Source organism: Sphaeramia orbicularis, chromosome 1, assembly GCF_902148855.1.
Source record: "Sphaeramia orbicularis chromosome 1, fSphaOr1.1, whole genome shotgun sequence".
In the NCBI taxonomy this organism is placed as follows: domain Eukaryota; kingdom Metazoa; phylum Chordata; class Actinopteri; order Kurtiformes; family Apogonidae; genus Sphaeramia; species Sphaeramia orbicularis.
The window spans coordinates 32784557-32805265 of NC_043957.1; the positions used below are offsets into that span (position 1 = coordinate 32784557).

General features: G+C 35.9%; 1 protein-coding gene and 1 long non-coding RNA gene across 4 annotated transcripts; one reads left to right on the plus strand and one right to left on the minus strand.

The window, feature by feature from the left end:
* Window positions 1-1253: 1253 nt before the first annotated feature.
* LOC115420703 (uncharacterized) lies at window positions 1254-3446 on the plus strand. The gene is made up of 2 exons (XR_003935584.1): window positions 1254-2056; window positions 2201-3446. It is a non-coding gene; the product is annotated as an uncharacterized LOC115420703 (long non-coding RNA).
* LOC115420686 (solute carrier family 24 member 2) lies at window positions 2482-20319 on the minus strand. Of its 3 annotated transcripts, none has more exons than XM_030136134.1 (11): window positions 20092-20319; window positions 17886-19013; window positions 16132-16182; window positions 11117-11149; window positions 10612-10723; window positions 10242-10325; window positions 9777-9859; window positions 9443-9580; window positions 9177-9266; window positions 7029-7195; window positions 2482-4413 (listed from the first exon to the last, which is right to left on the minus strand). In XM_030136134.1, exons 2-11 carry the CDS (start codon window positions 18807-18809, stop codon window positions 4164-4166), a joined length of 1932 nt encoding a protein of 643 aa, XP_029991994.1. In that variant the 5' UTR covers window positions 18810-19013; window positions 20092-20319; the 3' UTR covers window positions 2482-4163. The 3 variants fall into 3 exon arrangements, with proteins under 3 accessions (XP_029991994.1, XP_029992003.1, XP_029992009.1); XM_030136143.1 differs by having other exon boundaries at window positions 20068-20319; XM_030136149.1 differs by lacking the exon at window positions 16132-16182 and having other exon boundaries at window positions 20092-20317.
* Window positions 20320-20709: the final 390 nt, after the last annotated feature.

Below are 20709 nucleotides of genomic sequence, written 5' to 3' on the forward strand. Positions count from 1 at the left end.
ATCCTTAAAATGATTGAATGTTTGGTAGTTTTGGTCATGGTTGAAGGTGTTCAAAAGATTTATGCAGGAAGAAAACAGAAAAAATATTAATCTGTAAAGTTTTTATGTTTTTTTTTTTTTTTGGAAGCTGACATTTTTGTCCTGCGAGACTCTAGAGGTTAGTTGATAGTTGATGTTACTGTCACCTGAGGGTTAAAATTGACAGTGACAACATGACTATTGACAGATGACTGGTGACACAGGTGAGACTGTCTGTTAAAGGTATGAGAGTGTTACAGATACAGATACATTATATAAAAAGATAAACCGAAATGCTCCGTCAACAGGTACAGAATAGTGAGAGAGGACCAGGAATCAGACAGGTGAGTTTGTCCTTTGCTCCTTGTCCTGGTTTGTCCAGTGAATCCTGTTGCATCACACTGATCCTGGCAGTAAGCCACACATGCTGCTCTAAGAGGCTTGTGTCAAACTAAAGCAGATCACACTGATAGATGACACTGCAATCTGATCACATTGTGAGGGAGCTTGGAAATGGACTTTGTAATTGCTTTGTTGTCAAATGTTATACAAATATGTCACAACCTTTGCAAAATCAGACATCACATGATATTAAGCATATTAGCCCATGTGCTACCAATATCTACCAGGTAAAACCTTGTAAAATTTACTTCACATTTTCAATAAATTTAAAATTTGTGTCATTTTGCTGCCACAAGTTATATACAATAACACCAGTGTTTACAACATTGACATAAATACTATAAATAACTCATAACAAGAGTTTCTTTACAGCAACAACTTTTCTTCACAGTATCATTTAACTTAATTTACAACAAACACATCAAATATGAAAAAACTAAATTAAGCAAGCAGTAAAATACATCAGCTTCAATACTAATTTATTTTGTACATGAAAGTTACTCATTGCCTTTAGTTTTTGGTTTATTTTTTGTACTGAAATTTAATCTAAACTCTTTAAATGTGCTTAATTCTACTTTATTTTAGTTAAAACTACTTTTAGCCTATTTTATGAAGTAAATGTTGCATATATTAAATACCCCAGTTCAACATTTTACAATGTACTATAGTACTGTATATTCTTTCATATTCTTTAATCACATCACTTTTCTTATAAAGATCATAAACCAACTCATCTTTTTCTACTCTAATACTAATCTAAAGGAAAAAAAAAAAAAAATACAGAACAGTCCTCAAAGTAAACCAGCCATCTCCAAACACCAATGCTGAAAATTTAAGTTTTCATTTATTGTATGATACAGCAGTTTATACAGAATTGATTGATATATATTTTACAGTATAATACATGATTCAAGTAGTACATGAATGTGATTCCATACTTGCAGGAAGGAAATACAAAAGCATTTCATCATGTGTCATGGCATCCAAATGGACCGAGGATAGACCTTGTAGATGTTTCTAAATGCACTCATTCATACATTCATTCCTCACATATTGATGATCCATCACCGCAAAAAGATTTTAGAAATGATACTGCATAGACAGGCTAAATCTGAAGCTGATGGGGGTTGGGAGTTGTTTACATAGAATCTTACATTAGATTTTACACACGTTAAACACAAAAGCACAAGAAAAAAGAAAAATGAAATCGCAACATTAGAGTCAACACAATACTTTTTATGTGAATTTGCACAAAAATGTTGCAACTTATGAAAACATTGGAGTAAAAAAGTTGAATGGTTAATAAAATTAACATGTGATATAATTTTTTATTCTCCAGGAGCTGGAAACTACTATCTTAATCTAATGTTTATGAGGAAACCAGAGCCAGTCCTCTGAGCAGGAAACACTTCTAACAACTTTACACCTGTGCAAAATTGAGAGCATGATGATGTTCAGCTGAAAGTTACAGCAGTTATCAAAAAATATTAACATTACGCCTTATCTGACTATATTTCTTTCTTTTACTTTTACAGTGAAAGAAAATGGAAGTGTTCATAGAAGTTTACAGTACTTCGATTAAGACGCTGCATGATGAACATTACGTGAAAAATAAAATATCTCAATAAATCTAGAGGTTCCCTTGACTTCATGACCTGTTTGTTTTGTTTTTTGTTTTTGAATCTGTAAAAAGACCAAAACTCTCATAAATAAAGAGCTTAAAAAAATACCAGGAGACCTAATAAAATTTTATGACAAAAAAAAAAAAAAAAATGTAGAGGTGAATGTGGGCAGCTGAAAATAGCACATCATCAAAACTACTAATGAAGTGATAAACCTCAATGTGTACTTAAATGATCATTTAAATTATATGACCCGCAGAGATCGTGTGTTGTGGCGTCGTGCAGTTCAGCAACTGACAATCCTCACTGGGATCAAAAAAAAAAAGCACAAACTGGATAGCATTCAAACTCTCACTGAACCACATTACAGAAAAGTTACCAAGACTTTTTTTCTGTTATTATTTCATTGTTTATTTTTTCAGTATTTTTTTTTTTTTACTTTCAGTATTTTTGCACATGAAAACACATGCTGTGTCCCAACACCAGACTATATTACAATTACATGCAGTCTGAGTATTTTGAAAACAGAAGCCAAAACGTTAATAATATGAAAGCAAAAACAATCATGGAATTATTGTGTACACTAATAATGCAAAGCCGAAAAGAAATGACAGAGCAGCTCACAGTCCACGATTAAAAAAAAAAATCATGTAGCCATACAATTCATTTCATCACTTACTGCAAAGACATTACACAGCATCAAGTGGGATATCTATTAAACACTATTTAGTATGGAATTGGGACACAGCTACACATTCTTAATGTTTCTGAAATGAGGTTAAAAGTTGTAGCATTTGAACAGAAATTTGTCTACTTTGAGCTTTCCATGTGAAATAAAATGCTTCAGCTCAAATCTGCAAATATCTGCAGAAAAATCCAACATGCTCATTTTCCTTGTGCAAAATCATTCCCAGATTTTGCACGATGAACACAGATAAGTATCATGTGTGTAGTATCAACATCTTAATATTATTATTATTTAGAATGTGGGGGAAAGAGTCCTGAACCAAAATACTGCTATAATTTACTTCCATTTATATAGAGAGTACATGAATTGTTTTACATCAAGAGAGAGAAACCCAGAGATACTCATAAATGTAGAACACCCTTTTTCTTTTTTTTTAAAATAAATGATAATTTCCAAAAAAAAAAAAAAAATCAGTTAAACAAGTAAAACACAACACTAATCCTGAGTCCATCACCTGGTGTTAAGACTGCAAGCCCTCACATGCTCATCAACTACTGAGTTTCAGACATGACACTGACCTGATTATGACATTTCTGTGCAGCAAAATCATCCAGATTTGCTCAAAATACTGGACTAATCTCTCTAAAGGTGTGCATGTAAAGGCAGACAGAATGGAAAAAAGTCACACATTGATATGCTCGGTATATGAAAACAAATAAGATACATGTGATACGCTGATAAGAGCAGAAGTATTGAAAACATTTGTCAGTTTAATGTTGGTTCTTGTTATCACTCTAGTTTTCTAGTAGCATAAAATATTTATTATTAATGATAATCATGATTGGGATATACAGTACCAATATGTCCTCAAATTCAATGAACTGGATTTGAAAACACATTTAAGTTTCTTGAATATTTTACTTTGTAAAACCATACATGTAGTGAGACAGCATTGAGAGACAGACAGGGTTAATCTACATTTCTATTGATCTGCTTGGCCATCACACTCATGTGCTGCCGATACTTTTACTTCCACCATCACTTTGTAGCGTCACCTCCCTTTTCAACACAAAGGAAAAAGTCTCTTTGTATGTATCCGGTCAAACTGGCTGTTTGCGTGAGAGTACTTCTTATACTGCCCCACAGTGAACAGCTCATAAACCATCTCAGCCGATGTTCCGTTGAACTTTCATGTCTCGTGTCCATCTGCCACTTTGAGGGGGTTCACAGTGCAGAGAGAGAAGCCCTTCGAAGGCTGTGATGCATCTGAAAGTGTGTATATGTGTGGTATCTTCACCTTTGACTGGATACTAAATGTGCTGTTTTCTACTGTGCATTTTGTGTGTGTGTGTGTGTGTTTGTGTGTTTGTGCTGCTGTTTCAGATCCTGTTACACACACAGTGTCTTCGACGTCCATACAGGTCGATTCTCTCTTAGACTGAGACGGGGCAGGTGATAATTTTGTCCTCCAGCATAACACTGATGACGAGGAAAACGAAGTAGAGCATAAACATGAGAAAGCCCAGGAATTTGCTCATTTTCCACTTGCAAGCTGCAATGGAGATGATGACGAAGAGGAGCATGAGGAAGAGGAGGACAATGGCGCAGAACAGTCCGTTGCTGCTCACTTCTACAGGCTTGAAGTCATTGATAATGTGGTAGAGGAGCCATGGAAAAGGCAACCTAAGCAGACGAATGGGGTGGAGAGAAGAAACCACAACACCGGGTTACATTAGATATCTTCCTTAACCCTTTATCGGGCATAATTTTTGATAATTTCTGAATACATTACAAGACAGTGACAGTAACAGTTCCAGTGAGGACAGTGAGTCAACAATCTCAGGTCCAATGTGGTCTACAGGGTCTGTAAGGTCCAACTCTGCATGAACAGTGAGTGTACCTGCTCTGTTAGGTACCATAAAGTAATGGTACTAATATAAGGAATGACGTTCAAAGGGAGAATGTGGATGTGGACAGGGGTCTGGATCAGCACTTATGTTGGTCTAATGTTCTAAAGGTGATGTTCTAATGTTCTAAAATACATGTTCCTGTCACCTTACATGGTTTTTCTTATTTTTTATATTTACTTCTTGGATTTTTTTTTATTTATTCATTTATTTATTTATTTATTTATTTATTTATTTAGCTGTTTGTTTGTTTATCTATCTATCTATCTATCTATCTATCTATCTATCTATCTATCTATCTATCTATCTATCTATCTATCTATCTATCTATCTATCTATCTATCTATCTATTTTGCCATTTACATGTAAGGAACCTCATATGGTAACGTCACTGACCTTGATTTTCTACATAACAACAAAAAAGTTTGGAAAAAAATTCACAAAAGTAATAAAGTCTTGTTATGCCCTCCATGTCGACATGTGTATCAGCACCTATGTCGTTCTAATGTTCTAAAAGTGGTGTTCTAATGTTCTAAAATACATTTTCCTTTCACCTTACATGTGTTTTTCTTATGTTTTTTATGTTTAATTCTTGGATTTTTTTTTTTTTTTTTTTTTTTAATTTTTTGCCACTTACGGGTATGAAACCAAATATGGTAACTTCATTGACTTTGATTTTCTACATAACAATAAAAAATTTAACAAAAGTAATGAAGTGTTATTTCATCCATCTTGACATGTGTCTGTATCAGCACATATGTTGTTGTAATGTTCTAAAAGTGATGTTCTAATGTTCTAAAATACATTTTCCATTTACCTTACAAGTGTTTTTCTCATGTTTTTAATGTTTAATTCTTGGATTTTTTATTTTTTTCCACTTGCAGGTAAGAAACCAAATATAGTAACCTCACTGACTTTGATTTTCTACATTTAAATAAATAAATAAATAAATAAATTTCAGAAAAGTAATAAAGTCTGGTTATGTCCTCCATGTTGACATATGTATCAGCATGTATGTTGTTCTAATGTTCTAAAATACATTTTCCTTTCACCTTACATGTGTTATTCTTATATTTTTTTAAATTTATTTTCTGGATTTTTTTTCTTTTTTTGCCATTTACAAGTATGAAACCAAATATGGTAACTTCATTGACTTTGATTTTCCTACATAACAATAAAAAATTTCACAAAAGTAATAAAGTATTATTTCCTCCATCTTGACATGTGTCTGTATCAGCACATATGTTGTTGTAATGTTCTAAAAGTGACGTTCTAATGTTCTAAAATACATTTTCCTTTCACCTTACAAGTGTTTTTCTCATGTTTTTTATGTTTAATTCTTGGATTTTTTTTTTTTTGCCACTTGCAGGTAAGAAACCAAATATGGTAACTTCACTGACTTTGATTTTCTACATAAAAAACAAACAAACAAACAAACAAACAAATAAATAAATAAATAAATACATACATATTTTCAAAAAAGTATTAAAGTCTTGTTATGTCCTCCATGTTGACATATGTATCAGCATGTATGTTGTTCTAGTGCTCTAAAAGTGATGCTCTAATGTTCTAAAATACATTTTCCTTTCACCTTACATGTGTTATTCTTCTATTTTTTTTAATTTACTTTCTGGATTTTTTTTTTTTTTTTTGCCATTTACAGGTATGAAATCAAATATATAGTAACTTCTTTGACTTTGATTTTCCTACATAACAAAATATTTTTACATTTTTCACAAAGGGAATAAAGTGTTATTTCCTCCATCTTGACATGTGTCTATATCAGCATATATATTGTTGTAATGTTCTAAAAGTGATGTTCTAATGTTTCAAAATACATTTTCCTTTCACCTTACAAGTGTTTTTCTTATGGTTTTTTTGTTTAATTCTTGTTTTTTTTATTTTTTTTTGCCACTGATGGGTAAGAAACCAAATATGGTAACTTCATTGACTTGGATTTTCTACATAAAATAAATACATTTTAAAAATTCACAAAAGTAATAAAGTCTTATGTCCTCTACACTGACACGTATGTTGCTGTAATGATCTAAAAGTGATGTTCTAATATTCTAAAATACATGTTCTTTTCAACTAGCATTTTTTTTTTATGTTTACTTCTTGGATTTTTTTTTTTTTTTTTTGCCACTTACAGGTAAGGAACCAAATATGGTAACTTCATTAACCTTTATTTTCAACATAACAATAAAAGATTTTGGAAAATTTCACAAAAGTAATAAAGTCTTGATATGTCCTCCAATAACACACTAAGGTTGGAATTTTGAATCTCAGAGTATTTCCTATAGTAGTGCCCTATGAAGGGTTAACAGTGAAAGAAACACATCACCTCACATTTCTAATTATATGCTGTAGTATTTTGTCTTCGACACTCACCCCACAGTGATATCGAAGATGTTGGAGCCCACAGAGCTGGACACAGCCATGTCTCCGAGGCCTTTTCGTGCTACAATCACACTGGTGATCAGGTCAGGGATTGAAGTGCCTGCTGCTAATATGGTCAGACCCATGATCTCCTCTGTGATCCAGAAAGTCTCTCCAACCTGGGAAGAAAATCATATTAGAAAGCCCCACAGATTAGAAAAGCAAAGGTTGGACCACACACACACACATGCTTTACACTGCCGCACTTAAATAGAGTTTTCAGGTATCTGTACTTTATATGAGTATTTATCTTTGTGACAACTGACTTTGACTTCCTACTCTTTAACAAAAATAAATTCAGTCTAATATTGTTTCTGCTACTTTTATTTTTCATGTTATAGACTTGCAGCTCTATGTTGTAATTATTATTTTTTTTAGAGCCAGAAGTGACCTTATTTGGATAAAAGGTGCAGAATTACTATAGTATGAGGGGTCAGAATTGAGCTAATGCTAAATGCTAGCTTACTGATTCTGTAAAACAATAAACTCCATCAAGCATTGCTTCACATAGTCATTTAACAGGTTTTATTTAATGGTTTTTTTGTTTTTTGTTTTTTTTTTATTATTCACAATAACATTTGAGCCAAAACGCTAAATATCCAGCTTGGCACAACATTGTACACATCAAAGCTTCTATTAGGCCTGAGATCTGTATAAAGGAAGAATAATTTATAGCTGGACTAGCAGATCATTCATTACAGGTTAAAGTAAAATAGATGAGACAGGAATGAGTCCTAGAAAAACAAACAAACAAAAAAAAAAAACAAAAAAAAAAACGTTCCTATTATTTTTTGAGAGAAATTCATCTTTTCAATCATCTTTTTAATCCACCCTCCAGTGGCTGTCAGTGGTATTACAACTCTGAGATACTTCTGCACTGGCATCTTTTGGAGGCTAAGATCCTTATCCCTTGTTCAGGACAAATATAAGCAACACAAAAATGAAATAACACGCAAAGATGAAATGGAAACTGGAACTAGGAGGAAAGGATTTTAAAAAAATACTGAGTACTGTTGCTGATTTACACATTCCGGGGAAATAAATGTTTATATTTTAGTTTTTATATAGTTTTTTTGTTTTAATTGACAACATGAAGAAATTGTTCATAGTCTTCTTTATGGACTGTATTAGTGTGATTTGGTGAGTGTCCTGTAGAAATGTCCTAAACAGTAACTTGTGCCATTAAACTTAAAGAGTTAAAGAGGTTCAGCATGTCTACTTTTACAAGTATTGCAAATGAAACTCTATGCATTTGAGAAAAGAATATATGTATTAACACCAGCTCTGAGTAAACAGTGTGTTAAGTACAGAATCAGTGAACTGAAGTTTGTATTGGAAAGGCTTCTGGGATGAGTTATATCTGATCTGATGAATTATAAATGACATGTTATTGTTTTGTGTCTCTGCTAGAGACACCTCACCTAATACTGTTAAAAGAATGGTTTACAGTATCAAGAGTATATTTTTTAACTAATTAAAATGTATGTATATTATATCTATTGCATTTTTTTCTTTTATTAGCCTAGTATTATTTGCATTTTAGACAAGTCTAAAGTCCAAGTCCAAGTCATTGTAATGAATGAATGAGCTTTTAGTCTAACAAAAATCACATGACTGTATTGAATATTTCTGGAAACACAGCCCTAAAAGGCAGATAAGTGGCTTTTATTCATCTATGTATTCACTCATGACCATGTTCACTGAGGTTCACTGTCTTATTGTCCTCTGTTCAGGCCAGACAGTCATTAAATAACACCCACTTGCACCTACAGTATAGAAATTATAAAAGAAGCAAGTGGAGCTCCTCAGTCACCTTGTCCACATGACCGCCAGCTTCAGGCCTGTCTTTGCATTTGTGCTGCTAAAATAGAGCATTACAGGTTGATCTGGCTGTGGATCAAGGCAGATTAGTCGGGATTAGCAGCCATGGTCACACATCTAACACCCTGACTGATGCTCTCTGAATAGAAAGGCCTTCGTGGTACAATATGTTATAAAAGATCCAGACGTGATACACAACCAGAGTGTGTTGATCCAGTCTGTAATCATACCTGATATGTGTGTAATCATATTTGCATATGAGTGAAGTGTTCAAAGTACCTGGTGAGCCCACCACACCATCAGATAGGAGAAGAAAGCAATCCAAGTGATGGCGCCCAGGAAAGTGATGGGGAAAAACTTCGCAGAAGACTGAAGAAAAACCCACAATATAAGAAATATTACCAATAGATACTCAATAATCCTTATCATATCAGTTGTTTGTCAGAAAATACATTTTTTTTTAAATGTTTTCAAAATCTGATGCAGTATTTAGTGTCCTGGCCTGATGTGTGACATTATTTGTATTTCAGATAAAATGTGATCACCTCTCTCCGGACGTCGGGCAGTGTGACCCAGAGAGGAAAGACTATGGGCAGGATAAGGAGGTAGGTGAGCTGTTTCCTGGTGGTGTCAGGCCAGGCCAGGCTCAGAGGCTGATCTTCATCCTCCTCTTCCTCACCACCCTGAGGAACAGTCCGTTACATTAAATACATACCAGTATTTATACATCTCTCATCATTGGATGTATAGTTTAAAACTGCATCAATGTACAGTGACAGTCACACACAGCCTTAATTTTTTTTTTGCCTCCATTTGGTTTATATGAGATTATGTTGTATGTTGTACATTTGAAAGGATGCTGAAACATAAAACCTGTACCTCTTCTCCTCCTGCAACTCCATTCATCGGTGGTGTGACTTCCACAGCAACATTTGTGCTGTTTGGGATGTTTTTAATGTTACCTTGGAAGAGAGATAAACAAGAAAAAGAAGAACAGTGATGTTTACAATTAATTTGACAACTACTACAATTCAAAAATAAAAATTACCAGACAAAAATTATTATATCTGATATAAAATACACATACATTTACTCAATTTACCTCAGCCTGATGTTGAGCAACATTATATTGCACAGACAAATGTACATGGTTCAGCTATTGGTACTGTCTTACTTTTATATTTACATTATAGTCATAAAAACATTTCACCACACATTGTAGTGTAGGGTTGTGTAAGTGATCAATGAAATCTGGCATAAAATCACCAGTAAATAATTCAGTCATTTACATTTTTTTATATAGTTCATTAAGCAGCTCGTGGGTTTGTCTTCCCTGCTACTCACCTACACCGTTGGCACTGACAGCCTCTTCTTTACACCTCTGCTTGGCCATTTTGTGAAGAATTGATGCCTTTTCTTTAAATCGCCCTGAAACAGAACAGGAAACCCAGTAAAAATCCATGATGAAATCCTGAAAATGTGACTAATTAGATTATCCTTTGTACATGATCTGGAACAAATAAATGTTTTTCTATCATTATACAACACGTGTACCTCAAAAATAATCTTGACCGACTCTTCTACTTTCGTAAACCACTACCGTCAGTTAATGAAATAAACTAAAATGGCACAAAATAATTCACAAAGCTCGTCTGTGTGTTACATTATTTGATTTTGTTTTGAACATGCGGTGTATGTGATTGTGTCTACCTACCTTCATCACTGAGGGGGTCCAGTGTGTGGATCATGAGCTGGAAGATGCTGTTCCTCATCAGTGAGTTGTGTAGAGAAGCACAGCTGCCCTCCCTCTGCAGCCTGGGCTTGGCCTGGAAGGATGCACCACAACGCCACAATGATAAATGAATAAGAATTCCCATACCGTCTCCTATTTAGCATCATTTTTCATCTGAACAAATGATGCTAAATTTTCACCTCACTCTGCTTGAGATCCAAACATTGTTATTTGATGTTTTTAGTGATTCTTGTAGCTGTTATTCATTTTTTGTCTATTGCGTAGGTTGTTCCTGTCTGTTTTTTAGGTCTCCTTCATGAAAGACATTTTAATCTCACTGAAATGGTGGAGAAAGTATACATCACAATATTTTTTTTAAATAGCTTTTTTCAGCTTAAAGAAACTTTTCTTATCTTCTGCTATAACATTTTTATCATATACAAACGACTCTTATGTGTAAAATGATGCTGCTAAAACATCCACTCACCGTCAGCTTGTTCTCATCATCAGGTACATTGACCTTCAGGAAAAAAAAAAAAAACAGACACAAAAAGCATATGTGTTCAGAAAATTTCTCTAAATATTGATGAAATGAAAAATATAAAACATATCCAATCTAATACATGTAACATCCATACAGATGCTGAATAATTCCTGTATTGTTTGTACTGTTAGATGCAAAAATGCTTGACAAAGTGTAAGGATATGTGATTAAACCAGAAAATTCTTCAGTTAAAACACAGATAAATGACTTTTAACAGACTTTTAAATAATTTGAGGCAAGGGAAATCATCTAGACACGAGGAACCAAAATGACTAAGAAAAAAAACAAAACAAAACTCTAAACTAACTAAAACAGGAGGCAGCAAGAAGATCAGGAGGAGCAGAAAAGGAGCGACACATGACACATGATTTACATTCATTCTATGAGGCAGAGATGTTTAGACAAGATGAAAGGATTCTCTTTGCCAGAGTAAAGAAAGGATGAAATGACTATCTCTATATAATCATATAAATATCCAAATTTTTAACAAGAGGAGCTAATCACAGTCTCCTAACACCTCAGTATCTGCATCTGTGAGATCACATCCTTCTTTACTCTTCCCAAGTGTCAGAGGGAGGGAGCAAAACAGGGTTTTTGCATCTGGCGTTCAAAGCCCAGGACAAAGGAAAGAAGTTTCACACTAATCTCAAACCCAGCCTTTTCTTCAGAGGACATATACAGCACAGCAGCATCACCACAAATAGAAGGAAACATTCACAAACACACACAGTCCACTGGTGGAGGATGGACTCAGGGATTCAGAGACATCATATCATCCAAACAGTATCATATGTTTGAAGAGTTTTGCACATATTGTAAGAAATTTAGATTAAGTATATTTTGATGCCAAGTCTTTATCTACAGTGTATGATGTCCAGCGGTTTATAAGTGAACACAATTACATGCACATAAGAACATAAAATGGTCAGCAAGACACATAATTTAAGCCATTAAAGTAAAATGTTGAATCTACATTTCATGAGGAAGACATTTGCATTTGCTCTTGTAACAGTGGGCACAAACAAAGCAAAGAACCAAAATGAAAGCAACAACAACCTGTGATCCCAGTTTGAACAAAATTAAAAAAAAAAAAACGTAGGCCCAAATGAAAAAGTGGCACACATATTTGACACTTATTGCTGATCTCAGACTGACCAGCACATCTTCCATAAACAATACCTTTAAGGCAATAAATACACTAATGTGAGGTAGGAAGACATACTGTAAGAATTATGATGAAACCACCTGATAATCTCAAATTCCTTGTGTACTTCCGTTATAAATAATTTGTTATTTCACAGCAGATTGTTGCATCATAAAAGACAGTTTCTACTTTTTTATTACCCTCCTCCCCATGTACTGTTCAGAGACTACATTAGGATTATCACACTGATAAACAATGACTGAGGTTTGTAAGAGTTATATATATATATATATATATATATATATATATATATATATATATATATATATATATATATATATATATATATATATATACATATATATATATTTAAAAAGAAAAAAGAAAAAAGAAAAAAACACACTATCAAATATCTTATTATATAAATGGTAGTCTTAAACAGGCGGGAAAATGCTCCAACTGAGGCTGTTACTAGCAACATTTAAGATGTTTTCCAGACTGAAGACGCTAAAGCTTCCTATGCATCAAACAGAGCTGTTTTGCTGTTGACACATGTTCATGATGGGGCCTCTGAGTTTGCTGAGCTAATCCCTTTAACTTACATTTGACCAGACACCTGCTGTTGTTATAACAGCTAAGATACAGATTAGTGGTAAATGTTCCCATCCAGATTTGTTTGACCAGATCCACTATCAGTATTTAAAGTTTATCCCAGCAGCTAGAGATGATGGTCATGGTTTTAGCATGTGATCAGGGTTAGGTACTGATTTACGCTCTGAGGACAATGCAGTCATTTCAGGCTACATGAAAACAGAAAAAGAAGTTATGAACATCTGCTTTCATCACATTGTTCACATAAATCCTGAGACAGACTTCTAATTTTTGGTCTCAAGCAGATATTAAAAAAACTGGGACCTGCAGAAAATAAAAAAAAGTTTTTCTCTGCCACCATTTCTATGATTTTCAAAATTTTCATCAAGATATAACATTTAACTTGATGGTTTTAGGATCATTTTCATCCTCATAGAGTTATAAATTCTTGGCAATATTAAAATATTGTCATGAATTGAATAAACAAAGCTTTGCAATGTCTGTGACTGATTGTACTGTGTACATGAGCAGCTCGTAATAGTTAATTTCATCCATTTGGAATAGTCTCTGATTCTTCTGCATTTTTCAATGTAGATTTAGATGCAGTTTTTAATTTTACCTGCAGTTTAATACCAAAGGTCACTTACATGTGTTTCAGCACAAATCTGCAAATACACTCTAACAGTTTTGCAGATTTTTGGAATTTTATTCTTAATTTTTTTCTTGTGCAGTTTGCTCCTTCATGTTCTATGGACCCTCCTCATGTTTCTTAAATGCATCCCTCTAGAGATCCCATTACTAAATGAATAAAATCCAGAAAATATTTCAGTAAATTTTGATCTAAATCTGAAATCACTGGTAATATTAAGATGTGAAGAGAGCCATTTCATAAAATGATATGATGAATGATCATTTACACATAGATAACAATAAGTAATGTCTAGTAGAAATTATTGTTTATGTTAGGTCGTTTACATCAGTCTGCAGTCACAAAAAATAATATACGTCGCAGAATCTGTCTTTTTAGGAGCAAATAAGCTGTACTACAATTTGATAGCAGATTTGTTTTTTTTCCTTTTATACACTAACTATAGAATTTGAGTAGTGAAAATGTCTGGTACATATTTCTTCCCATATATATGTGTGTGTGTGTGTGTGTGTGTGTGTGTGTGTGTGTATATACACATATATATACATATATAAATGCAGAAAACTCAGTTTGAGCTGGCTTCTTGTAAATTATCAGTCATAAACAAAACTCATTGGGATCAGGCTTTAGGAATAAAAAAAATAAAAAAAGCTAATTTGTATAAGAGCAACATTTCATGGGGAGAAAATAAATAAAAAAAGCTATACTAAATGTCTTTTCTATTTTGGACTGAGCTGTTGGACAGTTCCATGGTCTCATCCAGTGGACACTCAAGACCTAACCTGGCCTGACCTGGAACCAAGAAACCAGCGCTTCATATCCCAGTTAAGCTGAGTATCATCACCTCTGGGGTTCAACCAGATCACCTTGAAACTCCCTCCCTCTTCTCTCTCTCTGTCACTCTTTCACCCTCTTTCTCTTCTGTGTCCACCTGACTGTCCGAGCTGTGGGAATTAGGCAGGATTAATCGGCACAGATCGCCACTTTTAGAATGGTAATGTTCAAACCTGCGTGTGAGGTCCCACAGCAACCTTCACAGGTCACCACGGTGTTGGGCAGCTCTATCCCACACTCATCTGTAACCAAATGCCTGCTCTTGTTTTTATTTTTAGTGCTGCCTCTGCTCTTTACAGCCATCAAGTACCACAGATTACTTTCAGTTTTTTTGGACAATGATCACAGTCTTCTGAAAACACAGCATCCAGTCCAACAAAGGAAATAAAGCAAAGTCTAAAATTCAGTAGTTTAGCTTTGTGCTAAATACAGAGTACAATCAATAAAATGAGCAGAAAAAATATTATGCATTTATGTTACACCACTACTGTGATGTCTTCTTTGCACACATTCCTGCAGTATTACACTATGTAACACGCTTGTACAATTTGATTCACAAACAAAATGTATAATAGCAAATAGAACTTATATATTAGAGGTAGAACTTTGCAGAGTGTCGGTAGGCTGGGCTGAAAGTTTGCTGTCGTCACTGCTGGTAAGAAGTTGATAAGGGGATCAGAGAGGATTGGCGTATTTAGTGCCATCAGCAACCAAACCACAAGATTCTTTCATTTTTGCATCCTGCATTCACACTTGCAGGCACTGTATGCCTTCTGTAAAATGACCCAAATGCTTAAATTCTAACATAGATTAAAAACCGTACTTTTACATGCATGACCTGAGGCTAAAGGGAGCAACACTATGCCTCCTCTCTCAGGGATCTGCTGATTCCTGCTCCCTCAAGGAGCATCTGACTATTATTAGTGGTTCTAATGGGATTGAGGAGCATTAACCTGGGGGATTATTTAGCAGCTACCGACACATGGGGGCAAGGCAGTCGTACATTGAGTGCTGGACGACAGAAAGAGAAAAGCTGCTGAGTTCAGGTGAGGCAGTCTGAACACAAGTTGATTCCCAGAAAGACACAAATGTCATACAACACCGATACAGATAGAGGTTGAAAGGCATGGCTATATTTAGACTAAAAAAAGAACATTAAAGATACAAAAGGGATCTGTTGCAAGACACAATGTACATCCAGTTAATCCAGTTGGAACCCAAGAAGAAATTATAGACTATCTTTGAATAAAATATTTAAATTTTAATTTGATAGAAGATAACTGGTGGTGCTGTAACAGATGCTTTACTTGAAAAACCACCTGCAAGCAAAACATTCCATTCCATATGTTAAAAACATGCTTTTTTTTTTTTTTTTTATCACCAGAAAAAAACCCAAAAATGTATGCACTTTTTTTCTTGTCTACACTCAGGAGTGTTAGCACAAGTGTTCTATTTTCAAAAGCTGGTGAGCATGACATCATTTGCTGCCTAAAATAGGAGACTTTTAGTTGGCCTGAATTTTTGAACTGTTAACATTTACAACAACTGAGCAAAACCTAGCCTTAAATAAAATAAAATAAAATAAAATAAAATAACACGCAATCTGTTATAAGATTGTATTTTCCTAAAGTGTACTGTATACGCCCCTGAAGAACTGGAGATGGGTGATTTCAGTCTATGCTATGGGCAAACTGCTCTAAAATCAGTAGTTTGAGTGTTTTGTTTTTGTTTTTTTATCACCTGAGAGCCGTATGTGATAACAACATCAGTGAGCAACAGATCTGACTCCAACTGCACATACAGACAGAACGTACAAAAAACAAAACAAAACAGAGAGACAAACAAAAGTGAAAAATAGCGTCTTTGTGCGTTTCACATCTGCAGTTGGTTGTATTCCCAGATGTCTTGTAGTCATGTGCTTGTTGTTTTCTTTTGTGACACTTTTATTCACAAAACGGTAGAAATGTGGCAGTAGACGGATATAATTCAACTTCAGCAGTAGCCTTTGACCTCTGAGCTACAGGGACACCGTGATGCTTGTGTTATTTTAAGCAGCACTCCAAGTTAATCTCAAAATTACACTCCATTATCTCTCATCATCTCTGCTCTGAAATGAAGTGATTGGGCTAAATGATTGTGATTGTCTATACAGTAGGTCATCACCCTGTGAGTATGAGCCACACTATGCAAAAGAAATCCTACGAACATAGAGTTTCAGATCAGCTGTGTGTTCCTCTGATGTGTTACGTCTTCATATCTCCTTCATAATGAGATCCGCTCCTGATCCACGTCAGTGTAAATAACCATAGATGTTCTGAAGTTGCATTTCGTGTGAATAATCTAAGTCAGAGATCAAACATCTCTGTGGACTAAATCTGATCACAATAGGTTGCACAGTTAAGAGACACTGACTACTTTCCCAAAGTAAAGACAAAGACAAGTGATGCTACAGAAGGGCACAAGCTGATGAGGATGGAAAGATGGAAAGATGGGGTCTCTAGGGCGAATTTATCATCTATATTAAATGACTGTATTCTCAAGATACCTCCCACAAATACTAGAAACATTACTAACTCAACTGAAGTGAAATTGTATAAAATGAAAAATTATCCAATAAATATTTCTCAGATCTTCAAACCTTGAACTTACTTCATTATAGCTTTTTAACATAAGATAATAATAGCAAATACTGAGTCGCTGAAATAATAATGATTAATACCATGGAAATGTTCATCACCGTGCTCTGCATTCATCAAGACACACAGCATCTGTCCATTGAAACTGCAAATCAATGTTGTGCGCTACCATAAAACACCTCTGTATCTAAATCCTGTTAGAGTGGAGAGATTTCATGAGCTCTGTTACATCACTCCTATTCTGGGAGCCTCTGGTCTGGACTTGGTTTCTAAAAGGAGTGACTGAAGGTAAGGTCTGTTCCTAGACTTAGTCAGCATGAAAAAGACGTGGACTGGCTCTGTGTCTGGCACTTGACCAGAGGCCACAGGTGGCTTCTTCAAATCCTTCCAGGGGGAATTTGGGATGGTTTGGTACCCCCTATTGTAACTGTATAATACCCTCCTCAGATTCCCATTATATGACTATGGTCAGGCATAAAGACGGCTTTCCACTGGGATGTTATTCAGCCCTTTTTGCTTCAGTTATGAAAACATAGCTGTATTTTAAAACCACTGACCAAACCAGTCACATGTTCTCAAATGGGGAAATGTCATCACCAGTCCACTACAGACACAGTCATGACATCATCACCAACATGTACATAAAAGTAGATGATTTTCAAAAGGTTTTGTAATATTAGTGGTCACCTGTTGGACTGAGGGTGGAGTAAAGTATATGTATGAATGTTTGAGGCTAATGTCAATATTCTCTGGTGATACTTCAGATGTTGGATGGATGGATGGATGGATGGATGGATGGATGGATGGATGGATGGGTGGGTGGGTCATTGGGTGTATGGGTGGCTGGTCAAAGCTTACCTTGGGTGCGTTTTCCAGTTCGTCCACCTGGTTGCTGCCCAGCATGCTCTTTATGAAAAGTTCTACTTTGGCATTGTACTTCATGAATGTCACATAGCAGGTGTAGCACATCAGCAAGCCGACACTTTCCCCCACTGTGATTTCATTATCCAGAAAGAAATAGATGAGCATTAGCAAGCCCACAATGTAGAAGGAGACATCTCTGAACAGAGGCCACCAGGTGAGGTTCAGCACCTCTTTGGAGAACAGGGCACACATCCCAATCACAAACAGGATGTTGAAGACAGCGGAGCCCACGATGGTACCAATACCTACATTACTGTGGGAAATGAAAACTCCTATGACAGATGTGAAAAGTTCTGGAGCTGAGCCCCCAGCCGCCATGAAGGTGGCTCCTGCTACATCATCAGATATCTCCAGCTTCTCTGTGATAACAGTGAGCGCAGGAACAAAGAACTCATCACACACAATGGCTAAGGCTATGAACATGTACAACATGCCAAACATATGGAGCATAACAAAACCCTCACGTCTCTGCTCTATGCTGAAGTAGTCTGTTGGATAGTCTCCGTGATTCATTTCCAATTCAGTAGATTTCATGGCCACAGGTGTGTCCGCTGCTGCAGCTGTGAGGTTATGGTACTGCAGAAGAGTCCTTTGGGGCACTGCTGCCTCCGCTGAGCCCTCCTCGGTGGCTGATTCCAGCCCCGTGGCCCCAGAGTTGGCCAGCGACAAGGCACTCCAAGAAGAGACTGTGCAGACCGCTACCAAGCTGACAAGGAAACCCAGGAGCCGTCCAGGCCGCAGCTTCCTTCTGACGGCCTGGTAGTGGTGCCTGGTGCAACTGCCGTGAGTGCCCAGGAGAGGAGCAGATGTGGAAGAAGCCATGATGCCCTGACTTCTTATGGGCTGCATAAAATCCATGGTGTTTGGCGCAGGTTGTGAGGCAGAGTACAAGTATCTGTAATACCCCCAAATTTGAGCTGGTGGTGCTGGTGGCTACGAGGGCGGGGGTTTGACAGGCCGCAGTGGTTCACCGATTTGTTTGCATGCTGCTCCTTGGTCTAAACACAGCAGAAGCCCTGCAGTCTGATCCCAGCCCATTAAAAGGCTTCCTCATATTACTCACTACAAGACAGAGAAAAAGCAACATGTTTAGAGTTAAATACTACATACATACCTATTGAGATGAATAGACCACCCCACAACTTTACATCCCAATATTTCATCGTTAATTTGTGACAGACACCAGTTTGCTGATAACATATCTGCATTAGCAGTATAAAGCAATATTTTACTTAGCATTGCTGATGAATAAAAACAAATGAAAGATTTAAAGACTTCTTTTACCAGCTTATGTTAAATGGTTCTATCACAAAAAATTACTGCTTTTTCTTACACTTCAACAAAACAAATATCCATGCAGATCCAAAATAACACATTCACAAAGTGACCTAATGATTATCTTTTGAAAAGCCAAACTATTTGTTGTGTAAAATAACTCACATTGATGCCCTCGTGACGATATTTGTGTGTACATTTGTGCCTTGTAATCCATGTTATTTGCTACTTTATAAGACAAAAGATATAAACATTTATAAGATAAATGATAATTGCCTTAAAGGTCACAAGCTTATACATATGTTGCTGGCTTCCTTTGTCCAGTACTTGGTTGTAAATGATAATTGGTCGTAGCAGTATCAGTAGCAGTGGTTCTGATTAAGTGAGTGGTCTGCTTGACATTGTACTGAAAACCTCTCCTTAGAGTGAAGCACAGACTTTAGTGAAAGCTCATTAGGACGCTAATCCTTGAGCAGATATACTTAGATTAGCCTGTGCCCCAGCACACTGATGCCACTGCACAAAGTCAAAAAGTAGACATTTACTGAATGAATTAAAAGCTACAAAGGAACTGATGGAGTTGATTTAGACATTAGTATTTTGAGTGTTGAAAGACCCTCATTTGGGCAGACTGCAGTTTAAAGTTGTCTCAGTAAAAGCTAAAAGTGAGTAGTATTAATCTGGTATCACACATTATTGTCAGTATAAGATTTTTAACATTTACAACCAAACTGTGCTGTAAAAGCAGCTACTCAAGAGTCAGTGTGACAGATTAAACTTTTTTTTTTTTAAAGCTAAATGAAATAATGACACTTTACATGTGCACACAGAAACAAATTACATAACAATGTGTTTTGTCTCATACCACATTTGGAAATGTCCCATTCAGCAGGGAAGACTCCGTCAGGCAGCACGTCGACAGGTCCTGAGTCTGAGTGAATATTCCAGTTTATTAAATCCTGAAGGAGAAAAAGTCCTGAGTGCTCAGGACCCAGTCTGAAGGTCCCAACAGTAAGATTTTCCTCCCTGAGCAGAGGTGGAACTCAGACTCATCAGGTCAGAGGCTGCTGACCAAGGACTCCTCCCTCTTTCTTTATGGTCCTCCCACCTTTTCACACAGCCTCCTTCTCCTCTCCCTCTCTCACCCCCCCGCCCCCCTCCTTTGCTGTATATGTCCATCTGCCCTCCCCTTCTTGCCCCTCCTCACCTCTCTCTATATCACCTATCATTTCTTGTCATCCTCACACCCAAGCAAATGGATCCTTATACAAGGAGCTTAGCGTTTGTCAGGGCTGAGGCATTGTACCATCAGATCATAGACTGATGCACCACGTCCTGAATCTCGACTGAATCTGATCTCAATTGCTACGTTGTGTAACACACTACAAACAAAGTTCAGTCTATGCTACTTCATTAGTCTTTATTCATACTTTTACATAGGGAAGATCTGCAACTTTCTCAACTTCCTTATACACTGTTGCCC

What these genes read in the sequence shown, in the direction of transcription:
- LOC115420686 (XM_030136134.1), bottom strand. Translation starts at nt 18,809, where the DNA reads ATGGATTTTATGCAGCCCATAAGAAGTCAGGGCATCATGGCTTCTTCC. An exon ending in AACTGGAAAACGCACCCAAG is followed by an intron (nt 16,183 to 17,885) that starts GTAAGCTTTGAC and finishes CTGTATGTGCAG; the next exon opens with TTGGAGTCAGATCTGTTGCT. An exon ending in GGACCCCCTCAGTGATGAAG is followed by an intron (nt 10,326 to 10,611) that starts GTAGGTAGACAC and finishes GTTCTGTTTCAG; the next exon opens with GGCGATTTAAAGAAAAGGCA.